Raw genomic sequence first — 25,606 nt, forward strand, 5'->3', positions numbered from 1 at the left:
TAAGTGGTCTTGATCTTAGACATGCAGGGTCCAGTTTGGCCTTGCATCAACGCTCTTGTGAGTCTTGCACTTTTCTGGTTGATTTATATTGAAGACAACAAGAAAGTTCAAAAATAGTTTTTCAAGTTATTCAAAATAAATAAAGAATGGATAGAATGTTCCATAAGATGAAAACTTTCACTCATTAAGCAATCCAGCGATAAAATTTAATACGTGAACCAAATAAAACTAATGGGAACGCATTTCTAGGCAAGTAATCATTTGTTTAAGTTTGTTCGTATTTAAGAAAAGATTTAAAAGATTCTGATCGCTTAGATTTTTGGTATAGGACGATCCCGGTATGGATCCCAAGCATGGAGGGTTCCCATTTACCTTGGTAGTGATGTCTTGGTGGAATCGCTCGCCGTGCTTGTTAATTACGGTTCCAATCTTTTGTGGAAAGAAATGACGATGTGATGTGAACATCGTTTTGACGATATTTACATATTGCGGAGATTTGTGATTTAGGAAATGTTTGGTCACTTCTACAACGGACAACCAGGCTTCTTTTTCAATGTTTAATGTTACTAGAAACTCTGGATCCGTCGTGACTTATATCAGATCCAACAAATATACCTATTTTTATCTTGGCATCGCTAAGAGAGGAAAATTTATTTAGCAAGCAGACGCAAAAAGACACAGTTATAAATCGGGGACAGTTTTAGAGAAGGCGAAAGACTACTCAGATGAGAAGAAGATTGATTCCAGAGGGACTAACATACAAGAAGGGAAAATTGTGCTCAGCAATATCAAAAACGAAATGAATAATTCGTGTTCCAGCGTACATTTTGTAGCTGGAAGTTGTAGTAGGACAGCAATAGAAGAAGATTTTGAATATTCAGCTGAGAGAGCTGAACAATCACGCCAGGGAAGGATACATCAGGCATCTAAAATCGAGAACAACTGAAGGACCATTAGTAAATACAAAAAGAACAAATAGTATATAGTTAAGAATGGATAACTTTCACTCTAACAGACTCTTTCACTAAACTTGTCTAATATATAAAACAAGTAGTTAACACTGACTATATCATCGATTCGGATGGTGGAGGGTTGTAGGAAGCTCTTGAGAGGTTTATTTTGGAAAGGACACGTGTTGTTTATTTTTAATAAACTTCCAATTTAAAACTACAGTTTATTGATTGATCTGATACACAGAAATTTTATTAACGGCTTTAGCATGAGTTGCTATGTGTCTCTTGAAATAATATTCATCGGCAAAGCTTCTTCCGCAAACACTACATTTATGCCGAATTCCCATGTGCCTATTTTTATAGTGGTTCCTATATTCTCTAACAGTATAAAAGCCTTTATTACAATCCTCGCATCTATGTCTAAATTGATCTAAATGACGTAACATATGCTCTTTAACGTTCTTTTCGTACATGAAAGTTCTGAAGCAGAATTTACATATTGCACGATCCGGATGTTCGGCTACGTAATGGTTGTAGAAGTTTAAATTTTGCGAAAAAGTTGCCGTACAAACATCACAGTTATTTATATAACATTTCCCTTTCTCAATATGTCTAAAAAATCCGAATTTACTTATGAATAATTGTTCACATCTCAAACATTTGAAATGATCGATCTCTATCTCTTGATTAGCCGTTACGAACAAGTAATTTGTAGCGGAAAAATCTGGTACTTCGTGCCGTTTCTTAGGTTGAGGATTTCTAGGACGTGTCGGTGTATAAGCTACATCTGTAACGTTACATACTTCATCGTCTTCTACTTCTTCTTCAACGTTATAATCTTCTATATTGGTAACTACGTAGCCGTGTTCGAAATTAACTATATCTACAGTTTCTCTGCGAGACAAATTCGTAGTTGAGCCTTCGGTAGGTTGATCTTCTTCAATAACTATTTCGTTAACGTATGAATTATCATCAAGAAGATATAACATATCATTCGTTTCACTTCCGGAATTTTGCAAAACAGCTTCGTTTTCTTCGTAATTTAGCTCCATATCTTCAGTTATAACAACCTCGTTTTCATTTAGTCGATGATTTTCGTAGTGCTGATAAAGCTGGACGCAATCTTCAAATTTTTCAAAGCATTTGCAGCATTTATAATAATCCCCCAATAATTTCATTGAGTGTTCTAAAAAGGCTTTCTTATTCGGAAATAAGAGAGAACACATACCACACTGTATCTGTACAGGCTCCTCTGATCTAGAAAGGAAGGCAGTATGTAGCAAATATGAAGAATTACGGGAGGGGGCGATTTTTAAAACACAATTAAGATATTGATGTTTTTTTTTTAATTTTTAAAAGCTTTTTGAAAAATTTCCAAACCAACGAAAAATAAAACTATTTAGATCACTATTTCTAAATAAAAAAAAAATATATATATATATATATATATATATATATATATATATATATATAGGGGTTGTGAAATTTGGTGTTGGGTAAGAGGATATCGTTTGGTTCTAAAATGGTCCTGATGATCCTCTGCAATACTGTGTTTGGGATTTTCGCGGCATGTTGTATGTGGACTTAAAAGAATGAGATTGTTTCCCTGGAACAAGGTGTTGTTGTTTGACGTTTGAATATAAAGGACTTCTGATGATATTAGGAAAACTACTCAAACAGGAATAGAAGACAGAATTAAATTACTGTCTGTTGCCAAAAGTCTTAATTATTTTAGAAATTCTTCGTTTATAATTATGGAATATCACTTATATACAAGGTATATGGGTGATTCCGTTCTAACTGTGATATTCAATGTCCTGTATTGTTTTTTTGTACTAGTCATTAATTAATAATCAATTAATAAAAATTTTGTGTTAATTGAATAATTCTTAAGATATTTAAACATTATTTTTATACAATATAACTTGCCACTTAAAGAAAACTTATACTACATCATTTGAATGTCAGTACCGTGTCATGTCCATTCCTAGAATTTACCGATAAATTATTAATTTTTTTTGTCGTAACAAATGATTTAAACTAATTACCTTATAAATTCTAATGTTTATGATCAAACTGAGGAAAATTGATGCACTTGTTGTTTAATATCTTAAGTTACCATGTCAGTACCGTGGATAAATGAGTCAGTACCGTGGAACTCAAAATCCGACATTTGTGTCTTGCTCGTGATACTTTGAAGTTGTAGTAAATTCCTCTTAGAGTTTTATTTTTACAGTAAAATAGATGAATAATATGCATAAAAAAGTTAGAAAAGTTAAATTTTAAAATCTTGAAATTTTGAATACAAAAAATCACAGTTAGAACGGAATCACCCATATACATATATCATATTTATAGATATGTATAAGTGAAACTATTCGGTATATTCATCTGAAAATTTGCATACGAGAGTTTTCCAAAAAGTTCGTTTCGTCTAAGATAATTTGAGTTATCTAAGACTGCCGGTTATACGAGAAGTGGATCTCACATTACGTTTTTAAAGGAGATACCTCTTGTTATTAAATGTACCGATAAATTTTAATTCAACTTTAAACACCTGCCGAGTCGAGGTTTAAAATTTCAAGAGCGTTGTTCCGCCGTCGTATTACAATGAATATTCCGTTCTAGTTGCACGTATTCATATAAATTGTGTTTTTACTGTATTTATTCGTAAATACTACTTTTGTACTACCCAGGAGCGTATCTAAATCATTTTTTAATAAGATATAAGGAAAAATAATACTTCATATCAGGTATTACAGATATATTGCACAAAAAAAGAAACAATGATATAAAAAATCTTAAAACATTTATAACAAAAAACAAAGAAGCTGTCGTTCGAAAATTAAGTCTGTATCCTATTAAACAGCTATCGAAATATTTAACAAAATCACCAATGTATATACATTATTGCACGAAATAAATATTGATGAATTAATTAGTATAACCACAAAAACCATGAACGTGTTTTTGAACAGATTTTAGAAAATCCGAAAGGCGACGAAGAAAAAACAGCATTGCATCTTTTTTGGCGAGATTTTTGGAGGATCGGACCACTTAAATCGTCGAACAAATCGATTTGTGGCTTCTACCAAATCAAAAGTGAGTGTCGGGTGGGTACTTTCAGGATACCTCTTCGTTGGTCCGTACTCCATCGATGAGAATAGAGGAAAAGTCAAAATATACAAACAATCTTTATTCCATGATCCATGTCAATTCTGTCGTCCACGTAATTTTAAATTTTGAAACTAATGTAAAGGTAGTCACCCTATTGCGATAAGGCCAGAGTCAGCTAGAAGTTGTCAGTCCGCTAAACATGAGTCTGTCTGCTGTTTTGAGAATTTGCCATCATTACCAAAATACTGGTAACTTTCATCGAAAACGCAGTTCCTGAAGAATAAGATGCATATCCGAGTGAGATGACAAATTCATTGTCAACACATCGCTGAGCCTCACTGGTGTTCAAGCCCAACAAGAGCTCAGAGAAACGCGAGAAGTAGCTAAACAATCAGAAGCTAACCTTGAGCCAAAAAGGTCAGCTACTGACTCCAAATTAGCCCCAGCATCCCGTCTACGATTTGCTGAAGAACACGTTAATCGGAATGACGAACAATTGGGCTCCCTTCTCTTCGCAGTCGGAAGCAAAGTGTGTCTGCATGGTAGAGATAGAGAAGGACGAGTCTACAGAAGACCTGGAAAAAAATTCGAGCAGTCACGGTTTACGTCAGTTTCATCTGCGAAAAATTCATCCTGATACAGGACAATACCCGTCCACATACTGCAGGTTGCGTAAGGCACTAGCCACGAATCAGACCTCAAAACGGTGCTCACTGTAGAATGGGAAAGCAAAGAAAAAGAAACTCCTTCGGTCCGTGAAAAAGAGATTGGAAGCTGTTATTAGTGCCAATAAATATTAATAAGTTAATTTGAAATGAATTATTATTTCGACTAATTTAAGATTATATTTTCATTCCTCTTCATTTTCGTTTGATATTTTTTCTTTACCAAAAATTAACCCAATAACAACATAGATCACTCTTTATAAAGCTGAGACTAATGGCTTTGGGAAGCTAAAATCAGAGAAGGAATGGAAGTTACGAATTTTTTTTCTAGAGACTTTTGACCGAGAGAGTGTCGATTTTTTTGATAACGAGTATAGTTGAGGGTAAAATTGTCAAATCCACCATTTCCACCACCGTTACCATCGATTAATTGAAGCTGTTAGCTTTTGCGCAAATTTGAGACAATTATTTTTAGACAAGATGGCGTAAAACTTTAGTATCAATTCCTTAGACAAAAAAATAATTACAAGTACAGTATTTTTTATTTCGGGCAATTTTGCATATACACGTTAAAACAACGATGATAACCTCGTCACAGTAACAATTGTTTTAGCTTTGTCATCATTAATATCCTCATCAACATGTGGACCGATACACTTATGGTTCCTTAATAAATGCTTTGTGGTGAATTTCTTTTGACAAACGTGGCAGAAATGCGGTTTTTCTCCAGTATGTATCCTCATATGGACATTGAGAGCCGATTTTTGGGTAAAACCTTTACAGCAAACCGAACAAACATAAGGTCTTTCTTTGGTATGGACCCTCCGATGATCGGCCAAAGTTTCACTTCTGGCGAATCGTTTTTCGCAAAAATCGCATTTGTAAGGTTTTTCTCCAGTATGTGTACGCCTATGGTTGATTAAATGACTTTTACTTGAAACAACAACACCGCAAATATCGCAAACAACGTTATTTCCTACATTACCTTGGTGCATTTTCATATGTCGATCGTGAGATTTCATAGAAAGAATTTTTCCGCATACTAAACAAGTAAACTCTGGTTTTGTGTAATTCGGATCGTGAGTTTTGATGTGTTGCTTGAAATGATTGTTATCTTTGAAATGTTTTTCGCACACTAGGCAGTTATATCGCAGACCTTCGTGATCGAATTTAATATGTTTCTCTAATTCACTTTTCGAATTATAACCTTTGGGACATTTTTCGCAGCCGAATTTATATTTGTTCAAATGGACGTTGTCTATATGTAGTTTTAGACCGTTTTTGTTCAAACACACTTGGTCGCAGTAGTAGCATTTACACGTGAATTTTCGAAAGTGCTTAAAATTTTTATGATATTCGAGATTGTACTTTTGGTGGAATACTTTTGGGCACATGTCGCATGCGAATGTTTTTTCTTGATGGGTTATTCTGTGTCTTCGAAGGTTGGAGATTGAAGCGAAATTTTTTTGGCAAATTTCGCAAGTAAAACCTTGGTAATCTACTTGACAATGCATTATAGCTGAATAGTCTATTAAGGGTTTTTCGTCTAACCTACAATAATAAAATTTGTGAATAATTTGTAATATTAAAAATTTAATTGAACCTGCGTGTAGTACAAACAAAAAATTCTCTACCCGGCCTACGTACCCGGCCGGCGTACGAAGTTATACATGCCATTTATAAAATAGTCGTTCTTGGATTCACTGTCTCGTCTAATTAGTCCGGTCAAATTAGAGCAAAAAACACTGTACTCTGTAGTAAAAACTCGTGTTTATCCTAACCTAAATTGTACTGTTTTGAATTTTATAACGAAAATGTCAGAATATTGATCTATTAATGCTAAACTTGTCAAGTTTTTACTGTTGAATGTGGTATGAAAAAAATTAATAAATGCACGTATCGAAAGAGCAGATGAAATTAAGAATGTCTTGGTGATCAGCTGAACCCTACAGAGTGGAGTTGGAAGGAAATTGCTCTACAATACATTAGAACCAATTGAAACTTCACTCCTGTTGTTTAATTGATATCGCTGTTATTTTTTCCAACCTTTGGTATTTTCTATTATTTCTCAATAGTGACGTAAAAAACACGCTAAGTACACCACCTCATAGGTGGAAACGTGTGCACACATTTTTTCTCTTCTAGTATGAGTGTTTTATACTATTTTCTGGGTTTAGGGAAATTACACCATAACGTAGGTGGTCGGTTGGTAGCACTGATTCATGTTTAACAGTTTGGAAATATTATTTGAATTTTTAGAATATTTATTCACTGTAGATTCGTATGTTTTGTCCAAAGTTCATTACTACATTTACTTCGTCTAAAAACTCAATATTATTTATTGTAAGTAATAAAATTGAAATAACCTCACAAATGACCGATTAATGCATCGTCCAGTCAGCTGTCAATTGTTTTCCAGGGGCACCAATCCACTACAGAAAATTACCAAAAATCGTTGAAGAATGGAGTTCATTCTGACACGATCATGTGTGAGAGAATAATGCCAAAACAGAGAAAATTTTGTTTATTTATATATATTTTGAACAATTTATAGCGAATGTCTAGATTGACCGGACTATTATAGTTTGTCATTAAAATTACCACGAAAACTTTTATTTAAAAACGTTTTACAATCAATATTTTCTATTTGACGAATAGAGATTAATATGCCGATGTCGTCCCGTACTACTGCAAACATTTCTATGGAAATTGCAGATTCCAAGGTATCCATCCTTATGTTAAATTATCATCATCCATCCCTTGATGCGAAAAATTCGGGAATGAATAGGAAAACGGTAGAGTCCAACATAAATTTTTTTATTTATAAAGTCAACTGGGTCCAGCGCATTTATGGTTTTTCAATAAACTACCACTGATGAAGGATTTGGAACACAAAACACATAGATAAGGTTTTTCACCCGTGTGGTACCTCATGTGTATCTTCAACGCAGGTCGTTGTCTAAATCCTTTCTTACAAATGGAACAAATGTACGGTTTTTCGTTCGTGTGAATTCTCGTGTGAGTCCTCAGTAGATTATTTGTACTGAATGCTCTTCCGCAGTCTTTACAAACAAATGGGCGTTCCCCGGTATGGGTTCTTATATGGTTTTTGAGACTAGCCTTCTTCGTAACTGATTTTCCACATATATCACAGACGTAGTTTTCCTCTCCCACCTAAATGTAAAATAAATTTAAATGACATTTTAGTATATTTTGAAACAATTCCCGCATTAAATTCACTCTACTCATATTATAATTTTCTTCATTTTTTTTTGTAATTGTTGATTGTGATTTCTTTATGTTTCTAACGAAGTTTGTTATTCATTGTTCCATAAATTGTTCTTCCTTCTACATAACCAACCTTTTCTATACCTCTCCTATCTAAGCAGTCAAATCGTATTTTATCGCATAACGTACGTCGCAATAGTAGGAAATTAGAAAAAGCATTTATAATTTAGTTGAACAGATCCCTAAGCCTAAGATAGTACCATGTCTGAACCTCCCAAAAAGTGTAAAACCAAGAATTTTCACCCGAAAAAGAGCGGAAAGACTTTTAACAAAAGCAAAGTCAGAGTCGGGGTACCATACTTCAAAAAGTACCGCGAGAATTAGCAAAAAATGTTCAAATATACCGAAAAATTTCGAAACGTATTCTAAACATATACCCAAACCAATTAGTACGGATACCAATTAGATGTAGTCAACATTTTCTCTCGTCTCTACATTTCAACCATTTTCCCAAAACTCCTCAATACATTTTATGATCTAACAATTGAAATTTGTGAGGTACCCTGTCGAGACTTTCGCAGACCTCTGGGGGTTCGTCTGAACCAATTTGGGAATCACTAATATAAAAGAGCTCTATAATAATGCAAACTATGAAGAAAAAGCTGATAACTTTCTGGTCTAGTGTGCGACTTTATAAGAAGAACACCCATACTTTACGTGGGTCAAGAAAGGAGAGGAGCTGCAGATTCTGGAAGGTGTATTAACAACTGCCTCACTAAATTAAGCAACTGAAAATTGCTTAACAAAATAACATTTCGTTTGTACCAAAACAAAATAACCACTACAATTTACTTCAAGCACGTCCAATTGAAGATTTTTTGGGAAATTGTATGATGGCCGAAAATAGCCGAAAATAAACAATTGCGGCGTAGAATATTTTGAAAAATACGCGAAATAGATGTTCAAGTCGTCGAAACGTAATGAGAGATTTTGCAGAAAATTATGCCTAGTTGAGAAGCACGAGGTCCTTTATTTAGCTCGAGTTATTATCAATTTTTAATTACTAAACCGCCTCTAATTACGGCAAATAAGAAAAGTTTGATTAAATATATATTTTTGTGCCATAACTATTTGCCGGCAGACTTCTCGCGGGCTCTTCCATATTCATCAGATAAACCTCGACCTCCCACACCCACCCCACACACTCTTCGTGGATCGTCGGTGTTGCAGGTTTTCTGCGGTTTCTCTACAACCTAGTAAACCGGTTCTTCAGCCAAATGGCCGACGATAGGCAATAACGCAGCCGCAGCTGTATCCGCCCGCTCCCTTTTCACCGTTTTTCTATATCTCCGCTTTTTCTCCTACAGAAAAGTTAGCAAAAACAACTCCACGCAACTACCACAACCCCGGCCCTGCAAAGGAAAAATTCCTATAGCAATGCCTACTCCAACAAACCTTCCTATAAAAATTTTTATTATTCTACCAAACTCTATCCAACGAATCTCTGTCTCTATCTCCAAAACTATTGGGACATACGTTATTTGTATTTATTTATCACACCTCGTATAATATTGAATACAACATTTAGTAGATAAAGTGAGTACATACGAGGTCTGGATATTATATAACGAGACTAGTTACGAAAAAGGCTTTAATTATAAAAATTATTCTAAATTCGAATGCTCCTCTTCAATATACTCCCTTCCCCTCGCCACATATTTTTCCATACGTCTTTTCCATCGATCGAAGCAGTGCTGGAAGTCTTCTTTGGTGATGGCCTCTAAGAGCTCTTCCATCGACTCAAATCGGGTCCCTTTCAAAGCAAATCTTTTTCTAACTTTTCTAACTAATTCCTCGTATAAAATTTTTCTAACCGTTTCTTTATCGGCGTTTACAGCCTCGGCAATCATCCGGATTCTTATTCGGCGATCTGCACGCCCGATTTGGTCACTGTTTTCGGAGTTGAAACAGTCACGGGGCGACCTGGGCGCTGGTCATCTTTATTGCTCTCTCGGCCCTCACTAAAGCGCTTACACCACTCAAAAACACGCATACGTTATAGAGAATTGTCCCCATAGGCCTGGTACAATAATTTAAATCACTCAGTCGTTGTTTTTTTCAATATAACGAAAAGTTTGAGATTGATACGTTGCTCCGCGAAAAAAAAAACGCGGTTGTTACTGCACAAATACTATAATAGTGACGGAAACGTGTTTTGGGACGTGCATATACAAGATATCTAAATACCCAACGCACTACTCGTTTTTTATCCCCCTCGTCTAGGGCGCCCTCTAGGCTCGCAGTCTCGTTATTTAATAGCCAGACCTCGTAGTTTCCGTAATTTGGTGATAAATAAAAAGATACTCACTTTATGTTTCCTTATATGAACGATATAAGTTGATCTGGAAGTATAAACGGCCAAACAAACTTTACACGTGAATTCTTTCTTTTTATGATTAGGATCGTGGACAACCTTATGGAAATCCAAGCCTTGTAATGTTTTAAAAGGTTTCTGACAAAACTCGCAATTGAACCTAACATCTTCGTGTTCAACTTTAACGTGATGATCCAACATCTTTTTCAAAAAATAACCCCGTCCGCAAATTTCGCAAGCGAAATTATAATTTTTTAAATGTACGTTCTGTTTGTGTTGTTTGAGAGTTAGAGGAGTTTTGAAAGCGGCGTCGCACAAATCGCACCTGTTGGTGTAATCGGCTAAATGAACTGATTGTTTGTGTCTAAGCATAGTGTTTTTAAATAAAAATTTTTTGCCGCACACGTCACAATTTATTTTCTTTTCTTGATGGACTCTTTTGTGATTCTTCAACGCCATCGGATGGGAGAACATTCTACCGCATTTTATACATTGTAAATTATTGTAACGCTTTGATCTGAAAAAAGTTTATCTATTATTATAAATATACGAGATGTCGAAATGGAACCTTCAGACTGATTTTTTCATTTTATTCAAATATACAATTAAATATGAAACCCCGTTGCTTTGGAAATAATTCTTCCACGTAATGGAGCTATTTTTAATCCAGGAAACAGAAAAAGGAGGGCTCACGTTAGGGAAGAATCACATTCAATGTGATAATCATTTTGGCACAAACTCTTTGTTTACGATTTAGATCTTTACTCATTCTTTCTTTTTCGACTATCGGAGTCTGGCTTGCGCCATTCCACGTTCTGAGGTTTTCTTTCCGGTTCACTCTACAAATCACCATCAGGGATAATAAATTTAAGAGACGGGGATTAAATTTTAGTCGATTTCAAGATTTTTTACAAAAAAAAAAACCTTTTTCTGGCAAATTTTTCTAAAATCTACGTAGTAGATCGACTCTCTTACTATGTCAACACACACCAACTGACCTGATCAGATTCAAAGTGGTACTAAACGCATGAAAACATATATGACTGATTTATACGAGCCGGTCCATAATCATCTACATCAATTTCTAAAGCGAATGACCCCCGAAAATAGAATACTTCTTTTTGATTTTGAAAATTTGAATCATAAGGGAATTGCAACTGTCTAAAGAGTTAAAAGAATTCTATAGTTCTCCAATCAATTCTCCAATCAACTCCATAAATAATTAATTTCGTGTCACCAACTAGCCCATCTCATATGATATCACTGCGATTTTCTGAATTGAGCTTTGTAACATTCTACCAACCTTTTTTTCTATTCACCTCTCGTCCTGTGGCGAGCTATTTGTTCAATATATTGTTCAATACGAGGATGGTCCCAGAAGTAACTGACCTAACCTAGAGATCGCGGTAGTTGAAAAATACCAATGTAATAGAAAGTACTCAATCTATACAGCGTATATTTCAAGTTTGTTTATAATTTGTCAACCATCGATAGTGATCGATTTCAGTGAATGTGTAAACATAGGAAAAATTTGTCATCGTTATGTGATCCAATACTTTTAATTGAAAGGCATTAGACCAACCAATATAAAAGCTGATCTAGATTCTACTCTGGATTAGACTGCTCCTAAGCGGAACTTAAATTTAATCCATGCCAAAAACCGGTATATAATTGAGAAAATGTATGAACAGCTTAAGAAAAGGTTCACACAATAGGTTGGAAAGTTTTTGAATGATAAAGTTGACTTTCATGAAGAAGAAAATGGTCAAGAGAAAGATGACGCTGCTATTGTGGGTGAATAGAAAGACAGTAGAGCTTTCGTCAGTTGAGTAGGTACTCTATAAATGTTTCCGAGGTCTCCTAGTGCTTACTAATTTTCTCACTTTTTGTAACTTTAGCGGGAGGTTTCTGTACACCAACATCTGTACATCAACATACCGTCAGACCATTTGCGTAACCTCTAAGAACCCTTTGTTTGAATTTAATAAACCCATTACCGCTAGCCGTCTTAACTTTTTGCTTTTTCAAGTTGGTTTTCATAACGTTTGATGTTTTTGTGAATTTTTTTCTGAACCACAACAAAATTTTCGACTGATTTGTCCCATTCGACTCACGCAACTGAGTTTCCAATAATTGGAATTGCTGATAGAGCAATAACTAGATGAGTTCGTCGGGAATAGTGAAGTTCTGGTCAAAGCAGCACTGGATCAACTTCAATAACAGAATACATAACAATTTTTCTTCGAATGATCATAAATCTAAAGCCTCAGGTGGTATACTCCCATTAGAATCACAGGTAAATTCGTCAAATTGAAAAAAAAAATACAAAATCTTGATTGTGAAAAATTTATTTAAATTATTCTTCATTTTTAATACAAGATCAGTATAAAATATAAAAGTTACACTTTTTGCTTGAGAAGAAAAAAGTATATACAATGTGTACGTAAAATAGGGATAAGCAATGAAGAAGAAATGGACTTTTTGTATTATTTCAAGTTTCAAAAAATACGTTGAATGAAATTTTCTTTTTAAAAAATGAAAAAAATACACTTTCAATAGATTCCATTATTAAAGCATCGAACTACTTGACTGTGTTTATAATATCCATATGAAGGGTGTCCTAATAAGATTAGAAGATTTTAATTAAAAGAATACTTTATCAATTTAGACGCCAGCTGTAAAATTTCCAGCTTGCACATCTTATAATCATTAGAAATACGATATAAATTTGAACTCTGTATAATTATTGCAAATGGGACATGAGTGAATGAATTCGTAATTGATATTTGGCAAATTAGTTACAGAGAAATGTTCCTAATTTCAGCAGCACAGAAATTATTAGCTGTAAAGAGACCTGCCATTATAATTGCTTGGAACTATCTGCTTTCTGATGTATATAATGAAATAATATAATAAAAATACACAAAACAAAACTTAATTTAGGTGGAAATCATTAATTCGTCAGTAAACCTCTAGACAATAAAATTACTGGTCCGTGGATAGCCAAAACAAAACGGCGTTAATCGGTCTGCATCGGGCGTTTACTATATAATAACGTCATTTCTAGTTAATTGGCGAACTGTCGAACATTATTATGCTTTTAACAATGTAGAGAAAATAAATGTTGTATTTCATGAATTTTTGAGACTTTTAGCGATGAGTGAGAAACAATTTAAATTTATTTTTGACCACTCTCAAATACACTATTAAAGGTAATAGAAACGTCCATACACGAGCCACTTTTGTGGTCTACGACACACGCCAAGTTTACTTTGACAATCTGATTTCCGAATGAGCATTTACGAGAAAAAGTTAAAAATGTTTGTTATTATTTCATCAATCAATTAGTCGCGTGACCGACACACAGAAGACGCTGCCATTGTCAAATCCATATGACGTTTATGAAGTACCAACTTTCAAAAGACTATGACAATTTGATATGAAGAAATTTCATGACAATTCGATTAGTCAGAAAAAGTGACAGCCATTTAAGTGAAGCTATTTTTGTTATTTTCAAATTCAAAACAATTTAGCGTATTATTATATCATTACTTCTTGATAAAGGAAAATACTGTACAAGCTCAGCAATGGCTTCAAAAAGAACTATTTGTTATTGGTTTGATGGTCGTCGAATTGAGGTATTGAGGTGGGTACTACAAAAAACATCAAAAAAGTCCACAAATTGATTGTATCTAATCGTAATAATCATCATCATCTGAGTGGACTGCAGTGAGCCAAGTCCGAAGCGTACAAAGGCACAATAGTCAGCTGGGAAGGTTATGGCTCAATATTATGGGATACGCATGGAATATTGAGCATCGAGTATCAAAAAGAGAGAGACAATCAATAGCGAATACTACATACACTTATTGGATAGTTTTAATGTAAAAATCAAGGTAAAACGACCTCATATATCTCCGAATTGCTTCCACATACACCCTATAGTCCAGATCTGGCCTCCATTGACTACTGACTATTCGCTGATTTCAAAAAAAATCTTAGCCGGTAAGAAATTCAGCTCAAATGAAGAAGCAATTGCTGAAACTGAAGTCTATTTTGAAGCAAAAATCAAATTAGATAAGCGTTTTAATTGTGAAAATATCAAGGGACAAATCACCAGCAGGACAAAGAAGCATTGGAAGACCTAGGAAAAGATGGAGTGACAACCTCCCAGGTGACTGAGCAGAGGCAATGACGTGAAGAAAAACAGGCAATGATGCCTATACACAGCAGGAAGAAGAAGAAGAAGAAGATAAGCGTTGAAATGATTGTATTGCTCTTGAAGGTGGATAACATTGATGAATAAAATCGATTTTTGGCAAAAAATGTGTTTTCCTTAGTTAGTTACACGACTTTAGTGATATGTTAAATCTAAGAGGTCTGTAGAAATCCCACGCTTTCACGAAACTTATTTCTACACTAAATTCAGCTTACCAAAATGAAGTAAACACGAAGTATATCATCCATTCAACAATGATGCGCATTTATGTCTAACGGGGTTCGTTAATAAACAAAACCCCGTGAAGACAACGAAAAAAAAAAGACAGAGAAATAGAGAGACCATTTATATCTTTATAATATATAGCAACCCGTTTACTTTACGTCAAAAATAATGTATATGTATACAAATTGCATCTCAATTATTGTTTTAGATTTTTTCCATTGGTAGCATATCTTTTGAGAATCGTAGTTTCAAATTTTGACAAACAACCATTAAACTCCAATATTCGAGTCTTTCTGTTGATACTTTGAGCTAGTTATTTGTTTTCTGGTGGGGTATAGACTGTTAACCTGTCTCCCAATTCTTCTTTTTTGTCCGGTCTTGAGACCAGCAACAGTGCAGGTTACTCAGTCCACTCAGAAACCCTGCAGACAGCGACCTATTATGAAAGAAAGATGAGAAAGAGCTAGTAAGCACAGTTATCCAGTTATAAACTGTGTTTAACATTCAAAAAAATTATTTATAAGACATGCATCTAACAGAAACTGAAATATTTTCAATTTATACGAAGAACATTTAAAAAAGAAAGCTTCAAAAATCTATTATTGAAAATCGGTGTGAATCTTAAGGAAAAATCGTCGATTGTTTTTTCAGTTCATTTTCTAATTTAGTTTATAACCAAGAACAATTTTTGAAATTGTACAGATCACAGCTAATTTTTAAAAGAGTGAATTTTTCTATCCAAGACACGAAACCCTTGAGCAATAACAACCCTAGCGGAATCCTTAGGTGGCACATTCGTTACGCCATGTTTCGAAGTGCTTTGAATTTTTGCTGGGTAAAAGTAGCGAAAATGAAAAGTGATGAAAGAAACAGAGACAAAATCAGACCAGAAATTCGTTGAATCATCTGTGCTCTGTGATCAAATCGTTAAGTTGTAGCTTTGAAGAAAAATTATGAATTTATATATACGTGTTAAAATGTGCAAGTGATCGATATATCTCGTATTTTTTTAAAAAGAAATAAATCTATCCAATAAGATATACGCCTTTTTAAGTGATTTCAAAATAGCGACTTTCTATTGAAAATCTCGCTGATTGGGAAATGTGTGCTGCAATATTTTTTGTCGACAATGGATGAAGGGTGAATTTAGGGTGAAATGGGTTGTGTCTCTAAAGATGGTTTTCAAAAAACTACTTTCAAAACAGAGCCTGTTAAAATAGCATTCGGTATGTCATGTTGGAAGAGAAGACAAACAAAGATGAACCATGAAGATTACAACATTATGACCAAGAGAGAGTAGAAAAAAATTAGAAAGACTCCAAAAACACTGACTTGATCATATAAAGAGTACACTGACACTAGATGCAAAGGACATAAGAATCATGTAGAAAACATTAGGAGAGAAAGGAAAAACATGGTATATGCGATGGCGATTTGATGGAAAGTTGCGCTCCACCTCGCCAGCAACACGAAGTCAGGAAATTGCATTTAGAAAACGCCAAAATTGTGTGCTTTTTAGGTCCAAATTCAAAAATTAAGTGCTCTGTAATTTTTACAGCAACGGAATACTCAAAATTGCGGTGTTAGAAAAACGTGATACTAGCAACGCAATGAAAATAATTACAATACATTAATTGTTAAGGTAATAAATATCGCGAAAGTGCCCGACTAACTGTTAAATTAATTTCCTTGAGATAACGAATCTAAAAATCAGGTATCTCTAAAATTAAAATCGATACTCGATCAGATATTAAGTAAGCAGAAACATTTGGTGCTAATTAGGTGCTTTGGGAAATTTAGATGAAAAAAATCATATGCAAACTGGAGAAAAATTCAGTGTACCTGATACTACTATAAAAAAGGCAAAATATAAAATGAATTTTCAAAATTCTGGATATTCAAGTACTTTAACGGAAGAAAGGAAACATTGTAATACATTGAACTTTATGGTTGATAAAAGCCATAGAGCTGCAATGATATTTCTCGACTATCTTCTGATTATTTAGTGAGCACTTGATTAGCACCTCATTATCTAACAGTTTCGAATATAAAAAATTATCCCCGGGACGTACTACATAACTCATGGCGGATCTATGGCTTTTATCGCCCATAAAATTGAATGTATTGCAATTTTTTCGGTTTCTCCGTTAAGGCACTTAAATATTCAGCATTTTAAAAATTCATTTTATATTTTGCATTTTTTATAGTAGTATCAGGTACCCTGAATTTTCCTCCCAATCAAGCATGATTTTCGTCATCTAAATTCCCCAAAGCACCTAATTAGTACCAAATGTTCCTGCTTACTGAATATCTGATTGAGTATCCATTTTAATTTTAGAGATACCTGATTTTTAGATTCTTAATCTCACGGAAATTAACTCGTTTATTAATTATTTGGGCACTTTCACGATATTGACTCTGCAGCACCTAATAAGCACCTTATTTTATTACCTAAACAATTAATGTATTGTAATTATTTTCATTGCGTTGCTAGTAAATATCAGCACCGCAACTTTCGAGTATTCCCTTGCTGTAAAAATGACAGAGCACCTAATTTTTGAACTTTGCGTTGCTGGCGACACGTGAATTTCAAGCAGGATCCAAAAAACAAAATCTTTTTTTTTACGTATATTAAAAAGGACATTTTAAAACGGGTTTTTTTTTAAAAAAAAATTAGTGTATGACCTATAAAAATAATCAACAACAAATTACAAATAAAATATCACAAATTCATTTATGCGTTTTCAAATGATTATCTCTTGACTGTTTGGTAGTGAAAGTTTTCCTACAAACTAGACATTCGAAAGGTTTAACAGGAGAATGTATCCTCAAATGCACCTTCAGATTATAGGCTTTTTTGAAGCCTTTACCGCACACTTGACATTGATAATTAGATTCGCTGGAATGTATCATCTGATGGTTTCTTAACGTACCGGGCAATCGAAACCTTTTATCGCAAAATTTACATTTAAACCTTTTGTTATTTTCGTGCATATCTAAATGCGTTCTTAAGAAATTTATGTGCATTTTTCTACCACATATATAACAAAGGAAAATTTCGTGAGCGTGCCTCTTGTGCGCTTGATATTCTTTTTTTGTTTCGAATCTCAAAGGACATTGACTACATTTTTTTTGACAATTTTCAGATTCTTTCTTGATGACTTGAAGCGGTATTTTCCTTTTAGTAGTTTCCATTGGTATAATTCGAATGTGTTTCGTGCTTATATGAACTTTTAACTCTTCTTCAGTGTCATGAAAAACTTTACAACATTTACAACTGTAATCGTTTTCGCTGAAATGTTTATCTTTCATATGACCATCAACGTCTTTTGTTGAAAAAAATACATTGTTGCAAATAGCGCAACACAGTTTGGTTTCGTTAGCTGATTTTTGAGCTCTGTCTTCATGGAAACACTGATGGACGGTAGGTAAAAACTCATTGTCTAATATAAGTTTGCAAATGGCGCAGGAATATGTCGGTTTCGCATGAGAATCTATTTCATCCGTACGAATGAACCTTTCGCAATGTAAACAATAGATTTTCAAGTGAGCATCTAAATTTTCAACGTGACTTTTCATGTCTTGCTTGCTGGAAAATGACTTTTCACAGTCTATGCAGGTTGACGAACCATTTATCCATCTGGAAAATGTTTAACTTATTTATCATATATTTTCTAGAAGCGATGAAATTTCAAACTACTAGCAATAAATTTAAACATATAGGAATCAACAATTATGTCACCATTTAAAGTTGTTTTCATTATTAATAACAATTTCCGTGTTTTCTGATGACAAACCTGAACAAAAAAGGCCGCTCCATATTAAAACAAGAATTTAGGGACAAAAATACGAGATTTATGAATATGGAACCGATTCACGGAATCTTCGCAGGTTCGGTGCGAGATAAAAGAACATAGAAACAATGGAGCACTTTTATCAACTCCACAATGTTACTCAGTAACGAGCGACTCGCCGAACTTGGACGAACGAACTTGAATTGACGTTCTTAGAATATTTTTAAGCAGAACTGACTTTGTCGAATACACATTTAAAATAATATAAAAATAAACAGAAAAACCGCGATGCGTAGAAGTTAGTGTTAGTACTTCAATGGATTTACCCATTGATAAATCAAAAAACAAAGAAAATTTTATTAGCCAGCTACAGAGGAGTTGAACACGGAGATTTGGCAGCATCATTTACGACCGTAAAATATCTTAAGGCAGCTTCACTGACGATAATCGTTTGGGACATCCAAAAACTGCAACAACCAGCGATATAATCGGAAAAGTTTACCAAATGATGCTGGATGCCTGTCGGATTAGGATTAGAGAGATAGTAGGTTTTATCAACACATCGAAAGAATGCATTTACAATAAGCTATCCTCGGATTGGACCATATACGCATTTGAATGAATATTTTCCGGAACTTTTCGGTTGATTAGAAGCTGTAGATGAAATCTGGATCTGCTGAATAACGAAGGACAATCCTTTTGTGAAAAATGTTGCATTGGAAAAGAAGGAACGACCGTAGTCATGGGATTGTGTTTGTCAATTATCTTCAATAAGACGAAGAAATAACAGAAGAGATTACGCATCATTGCTTGCACAAAGTAAAGGGAGACATTGTAAAGAAAAAACCGAACTTGAAAAAGAACGTGCTTTTTTATCAGAACAACGCACTTAAATTGACGAATTGCAATTTGCATTCGTTGATCACCGACAGAGATTTTCGCTGAACGAGAATTTGTTTTGATCACGTTATAAACTACTAATAAATGCGATCCATGAGTTCTTAGCCTAAGAGGAAGAAAAATCATAAATAAAAAAACTGTAACTATTCTTCAATATATTGTCCCTTTATATGTAAATATGATGCATCTTTTACCCCCTATTTGTTGAAAATGATAGACGCAAGTCGCTATAAACAGCCTCCATTCTGTTTTTTATTTATGTTGGTGTTAATCCCTCATTAGTAAAAAATAGGACGTAACTCAATTCGAGACATTTTTCAAAATTACTTAACTGATTAGTCGTTCGAGCACTACTACATTAAAATTGATCGAGGCAGCAAAATTAAACTCTATGTAAAGCTTGCCGAGACTCAAAAGTGTAAAAAATATTTTTCGAACACACTGTATTTACTTTATAAGGCCAAAAACTCAAAGAAGACACAAGATAGAAGAAAAAGCACTAGGATCGACAGATGTCACTACCTTCATGAATTCATGAATCAAAGGGTTCGGTTTGGAGATTTCAAACGATCGGATATATCAAAATTCCACCCTTGTGAAGAGCCGATAACAATAAACTGATAAAAAAATTTTTAATTGTCTTTATCAGGTCATTAGGTTAACGATTTCTTTTCGAAGACACGGCATGAGCAGCGCAGAGAAACTCTAAACTAACGTCCACGAGACCAAAAGCTATTAGACAAGCTTATGTAATAGCACACAGTATGGAAATAAAATAACTTAATACTGAAAAATAACAGAGTAACGGTGAAAGTAACATAATCTTCTTGATATTATAGTCATATTTATGAGTAAGCAAATACATTTTGATTCAAATAAATGATCTAGAATGTAATGAAGTAGTACCTCTATCTTGCTGCGTACTTTTAAACCAAAAGAAAATTTTGGTCAAAATTAAAAGATCCCAATGTCCACAAGCAACAATTCAGTCCGGACCGAAGCATTGTTTGGATGTAGTAAAGAGATTGGTATGCCGATGTTGTTTTTGTGTCTCGGTAGGTCGTTTCCACTAGCATGCCTCAATCTCTATATCTCTAATATTAACTTCATGATTTCCTTTTAGACTGATAAATCGTTCGACTCAACCAAAATGATCAATTATAACACACAAAGCAGGAGGTAGTTAGAAGGAAACATTTGCAAATGAAGATGACAAATTACTACCGATGTAAGAAAATCGGGAGCTTATGGTGAATGAGGAAGATGCGATAGAATAAATTCAACAACAAACTTTAACGAAAAATTGATTAAAATCCTGAAATATAAGAAGTACTGGGGGGAGAAAATAATAAAAAACAAGAGGAAGATGGCTGGTAAATATGAGAAGGAAATTGGGAAGAGAATGATGATGGAGCGGTTGCAGGTCAGGATAGGAAGACTGAAAGATGGAAATAAATGGCTAGGTGTACAAAAAAATGGGAAAGGATGGTTAACAACAAAAAGATGTAATACTATGAGGACAGGGCATACCCTGAACACTCGAAAAAGCGTGTTGCACTGCAAAACAAAAATATAACACACAAAGCGTTTTAGATAAAACAACTCAAATAGAAGTTTAAGATCAGAAACTTCCATATCACTTCATAATGTAGCACGTCAAGCTGAAAGAGTCTTAACGAAACAGTAACCAAGGCACTACAGTTATAGGAATTCCAATCCTTTCGACAGAAGGATTAAATTTTGTGAAACAATTATGGTTCTGATAATTATTAACTAGAACATGTTGCACAATAGCTGCTTTACTGGTGACAATACAATACGTTTTCTCTTAATAGATAAATTATAAGAAAAGCTCATTCCAATAGTGGAACGATGAAAATTTTTTGGAGGATCACGCGTCTGACTTGTATACAGCATATTAATTTCGCGAACACATTCGGACAGTGAATTTTGCGACGAAATTTTGGACGGAAAGTTTTTATTCTTTCTCGCATTCTGCAAAAGGATCGTTATTATGTTTGAAACACCCGTAACACAAACAATACTTACAAATTATTCTATATTTTAATTGTGCATTGGATTTTTGTTTATTCCAAAGACATTTTATGGGATTAACATAAAGAGAAGGTAGCTGTATATTATGAACTGATTGGAAATGTTGATGACATGATTCCTCAGTTTCGAAATTTGTCATGCAACATTTACAAATCGCGAGATGCAACGCGGTATGCGTTTCCGTAACATGAGCAGTCAAATCCTTTTCTGAAAAACATGTTTCTTGGCAAATGTAGCACGGTATTCTAATGCCATCCGCGGATTTTTGCGTTGTCTCGTCGTGAAAACATTTATGTGATAAACAGAGATTTTCTTTCAATATTCTTTTGCAAATCGAACAAGAATAAGTAGCGTCTAAATGATATTTACGTTCTTCTAATCTTATGAATTTTTTACATTTTTTGCAATAGGCTTTCAAGTATGCTCCTAAATTTTCGATGTGGTGCTGAAGATTCTCTTCGTTCTGGAACTCTAATCGACAATGTTCACATTTCTTAATCGGTACACATTTTCTGGAAAATACTTGGAATTATCAACTCAATTTTTCTCATTAAAAACTATAAAGTTGAGGAATTGGGATCATCAATAAATCTTTCATAATCAATAAAAAATACTAGTTTTCATTACATGTTCCTAAGATGACGATGTAACATGCCATTCGGCCTGTTACGGTTTTTTTTTCAACCATTTTGCATCTTCCTTTATTGTGGCACAGTAGTCACTTCGGAATTACTTATTCTAACCTGTCGAGTTTATGAAGAAATTAATTTGTTATCGACCTTCTACTCCATTCGATAAATTCACTAAAACCTCGGAATGCATTCAAAATCATCCTCTACCTACCTACACTAAAGTGTTCAAATCAAAGAAAATTTTAGTAAATTTGTGGTGATATCATTCTATATATTCGCTGATTTTTCAAATATGTTTTCAACTTTGCTTTTTTATTATAGAGCTCATTTTTTTGTTTTAAGCAAATTTTGTATGATAGTTTCCGTGTAACGAGTAAATAGAACAGATTTGAATAAAAAGGAACTTATATTCTATTTTTATAAAAATATTAAATTAATATTTTTTTAAATGTAACCAAACCGGAATCTATTCTGTTACAACGATAAACAAAATCGAGTTTTTTACATTTCCAACTTTTGCACACCGATTTCGGAGTTCTGTAAAAAAAACAACATACAGTGAAAAAAACATACTAAACTGAAATTAGCGAAGAAAAAATGATTCACCATTCTTATAGTGAATAAAGTGAGCCTAATTCACTAGAGTGAGCCACGCTAATAATTATTTTAGTGACATCTCATATAATGGTTTCTCTGCTTATATACCTAAATCTCGTCGAAACTTGTATAGAGCCAAACGGTGTAATTGGTAAGGTTGTCGAAATGCTCAATTTCCCACACGGAGATCGAAGGTTCGAACGAAATCTTTATTAAATAAGCCACCTGCTCTTAGTCCAAAGGAGAGTTACGAACAAACAAGCTCATAAACAAACAAACTCACATACAGGTGAAACTAATATAAACGTGTTAAAAGCGACCACATTTGAGGAAAAAGAAAGTGCTTTTCTTGAACAGAATCGCATACATAAACGCTTATTTTGAGAAGAAAAGCAGCTATTATTATATGGAAGTGTTGAAAACGGAGCCTAAGCTCGATATGGTGAAGATCGCTTTTCTTCATTCATTATGCTAGCGTTGGTGTTAATCTTTGTTGCCTATGCACAAATGTCAAACGGTATTCTCCCTAAAAGTATCATTTCTAGTATTCTGCAGACATTACGAGAAAGAACAATTTTTCGTCTTCAGCAACAATTCCAGTTACCTTGAACCTATTAAGCATCCTCGAAATCACTCTATGGGAATTATAATTGGCGCTGTCCCGAGGGATAAGATACGAAAAGAATTTTTACATCTTGTCTAGCTCTATATTTACTGCCATCTGCCATAGAATAGTTAAAATATCTTCGAATGTAACATATCTGAGAGAGGAAGATATTTCTTCTTCTTTCTTCTGCCTCATCCCCGACTTAAAAAATACGGGACAAGTTGCTCGTTTTGTCAGATATATGACTTCCCAAGATCCAAAAGAAGAATTTCTAGTCATGCTACCGCTCTCAAGACAAATTAGAGGTGAAGGTATAGCGAATGCCGTGCAAAAAGCATTGAAGACAATGGAATTAATCTGAATGGAATTGTTTCAATAACAACTGATGGAACCAGATTCTTCGGACCAACAAATGATGAAATTTCACTCCATAATACGCCAAGAAGTGTTTTGTTGAAGTTATGAATTTGGTAATCAAAATTGTTAATAGCATTTTGTCAAATTCACTCTACCATCGCTAGATTAAAGAATTGTTGAATGAAATGGTGACTCAGTATGCCGACAACTCTGAAATAAATGCCGCGAGTTGAGGCTTTTATATTCGACGCCTGGGATAGTCTTCCAGAGCTACAGTGAAGTGAAGAAGTTGAAATTTGGAGAGCTGACTATCTTCGGATCGACATATTCGTACGAGTGAGCATTCAAATCGAGTTACTCATTGTGAATACTGGTTGCAACAGTTCATTTTCCGATTTGAATTTTTAAGAATTATCATTACTTACTCTGGTGAGTTTCTATATTAAAATTATTCGTTGTGAACGTAACGTTGTTTAAAAACCAATGTTTAATAAACCTTTATACCTTTTCAACTAGTATGTCACAATGTCCTCCAAATTTTATGGAAAATTGAAACATTTTAGCCGTTTGCGAGTTAATTATGGTATTTATGCCAAAATTTCGAGGTATAAGTTGAAAAAATATTCTAACTCTCTACTAAAAGTGATACGCATATGGATTAAGACTGCTTCATTATTCTTTTACTCTTTCATTCATGAAAATAGACTATAACATAGGTCTAGAGTAAAATGATTTATCACCCATAGAACGATCAACAACGTAAAAAGTAGTTGACTCACTCAAAAGTAATTAGGCCGTCGTGGACGAAAAAAAATAATTCAATATTCAAATTTTAAAATTTTGAAGTATAAACAAGCACATTCAAATTTCATATTAATATACAGAGGTCGGTTTAAGTCTGGCAGCGTTCTCGAAAAATCAGCATAAGTCCAACGCTGTCGATGAAAACAAAGCATGTTCGAGCTTCAGACACGTGGTCGTCTACTTTTATAGGTTTATTGAAGTCGCCGCTACCAAAATAGTTCAACAGGGTCGAAGACCTATCAGAAATTCTTAAAAACGGGCTCTGTTTCCGAAAGTATGGAAACAGTGGCGCTGACGTGAGATAAGCAGCTGATCCATTCTGCAGGGTCAAGTAACTGGTCAAAGTTATCTGGAAATGCTCGAAGATTTACGTCGGCAAATGGACAAGGATCTAACACTCGCGACATCAGTTATTTCATGCAGTATGGAGCTTCGTCGCACTACGCGTTATGTGCGCGGGTGTACCCTAATGTTCATTTTGGAGAATAGATAGGCAGACAAGGATTCGTTGAGTGGCCTGCACGGTTATGTCACCTGACACCCTGTGATTTCTTCCCGTGGGACCTTCTCAAGGACCTCTAAACTGCAATTGGAGAGGAATTTGGGCATCAAATTGAACACTTACAGTAACCCCTTCTAATTTATTTTCTTAGTGGAAATTTGTTGCCTGATTTATGTCGAACTCTGTTAAAGAATTGAGAAGTGCATCATCTTCCATTATATATTCAATAATTTGAAACACACCTTTTCAATTTAAGTTACTATAAAATGCTTGAAGGATGCTATCGGTTTACTACAAAATAATCATCGGGTTCAAGTAAACTATATTTGAGGAACACTTCCAGGTGGTCGAAACGATACTACAGTTCAATTTTATATAGAATTGATCCGAATAAAATGAATAGAAAATAAAGTCTCTAATATTTACTGATGGGTTTTCATATGGTTATTCCTCCATTGTTTGGTTGTAAAAGTTTTTGCACATATTTGACACTCGAATGGTTTTATATCATCGTGCGATCTCATATGTACCCGCAATGAAAACGAAGTTTTGAATCCTTTCCCACACGTTGTACATA

At 34.2% G+C, this 25,606-nt stretch overlaps 1 protein-coding gene across 47 annotated transcripts in view; it reads right to left on the reverse strand.

Moving 5' to 3' along the window:
• LOC130897056 (zinc finger protein OZF-like) overlaps nucleotides 1-25,606 on the reverse strand; it is a 287,205-nt gene that overhangs the window by 240,458 nt on the left and 21,141 nt on the right. The window contains exons 5-6 of one of the 47 annotated variants that reach the window (XM_057805617.1): nucleotides 10,332-10,854; nucleotides 7,550-7,909 (exon numbers count right to left, since the gene is read on the reverse strand). The exons of 43 other annotated variants lie outside the window; for them this stretch is intronic. In XM_057805617.1, coding sequence (XP_057661600.1) covers nucleotides 7,565-7,909; nucleotides 10,332-10,854 — 868 coding nt within the window. In that variant the 3' untranslated portion in view covers nucleotides 7,550-7,564. Of the gene's footprint in view, nucleotides 1-1,113; nucleotides 2,211-3,702; nucleotides 6,287-7,549; nucleotides 7,910-10,331; nucleotides 10,855-17,165; nucleotides 18,422-25,606 lie in introns of those variants that run through there. 3 more of the 47 variants (XM_057805588.1, XM_057805591.1, XM_057805608.1) reach the window with 3 other exon arrangements.

Source organism: Diorhabda carinulata, chromosome 8 (genome assembly GCF_026250575.1).
Source record: "Diorhabda carinulata isolate Delta chromosome 8, icDioCari1.1, whole genome shotgun sequence".
NCBI classification, from domain to species: Eukaryota; Metazoa; Arthropoda; class Insecta; order Coleoptera; family Chrysomelidae; genus Diorhabda; species Diorhabda carinulata.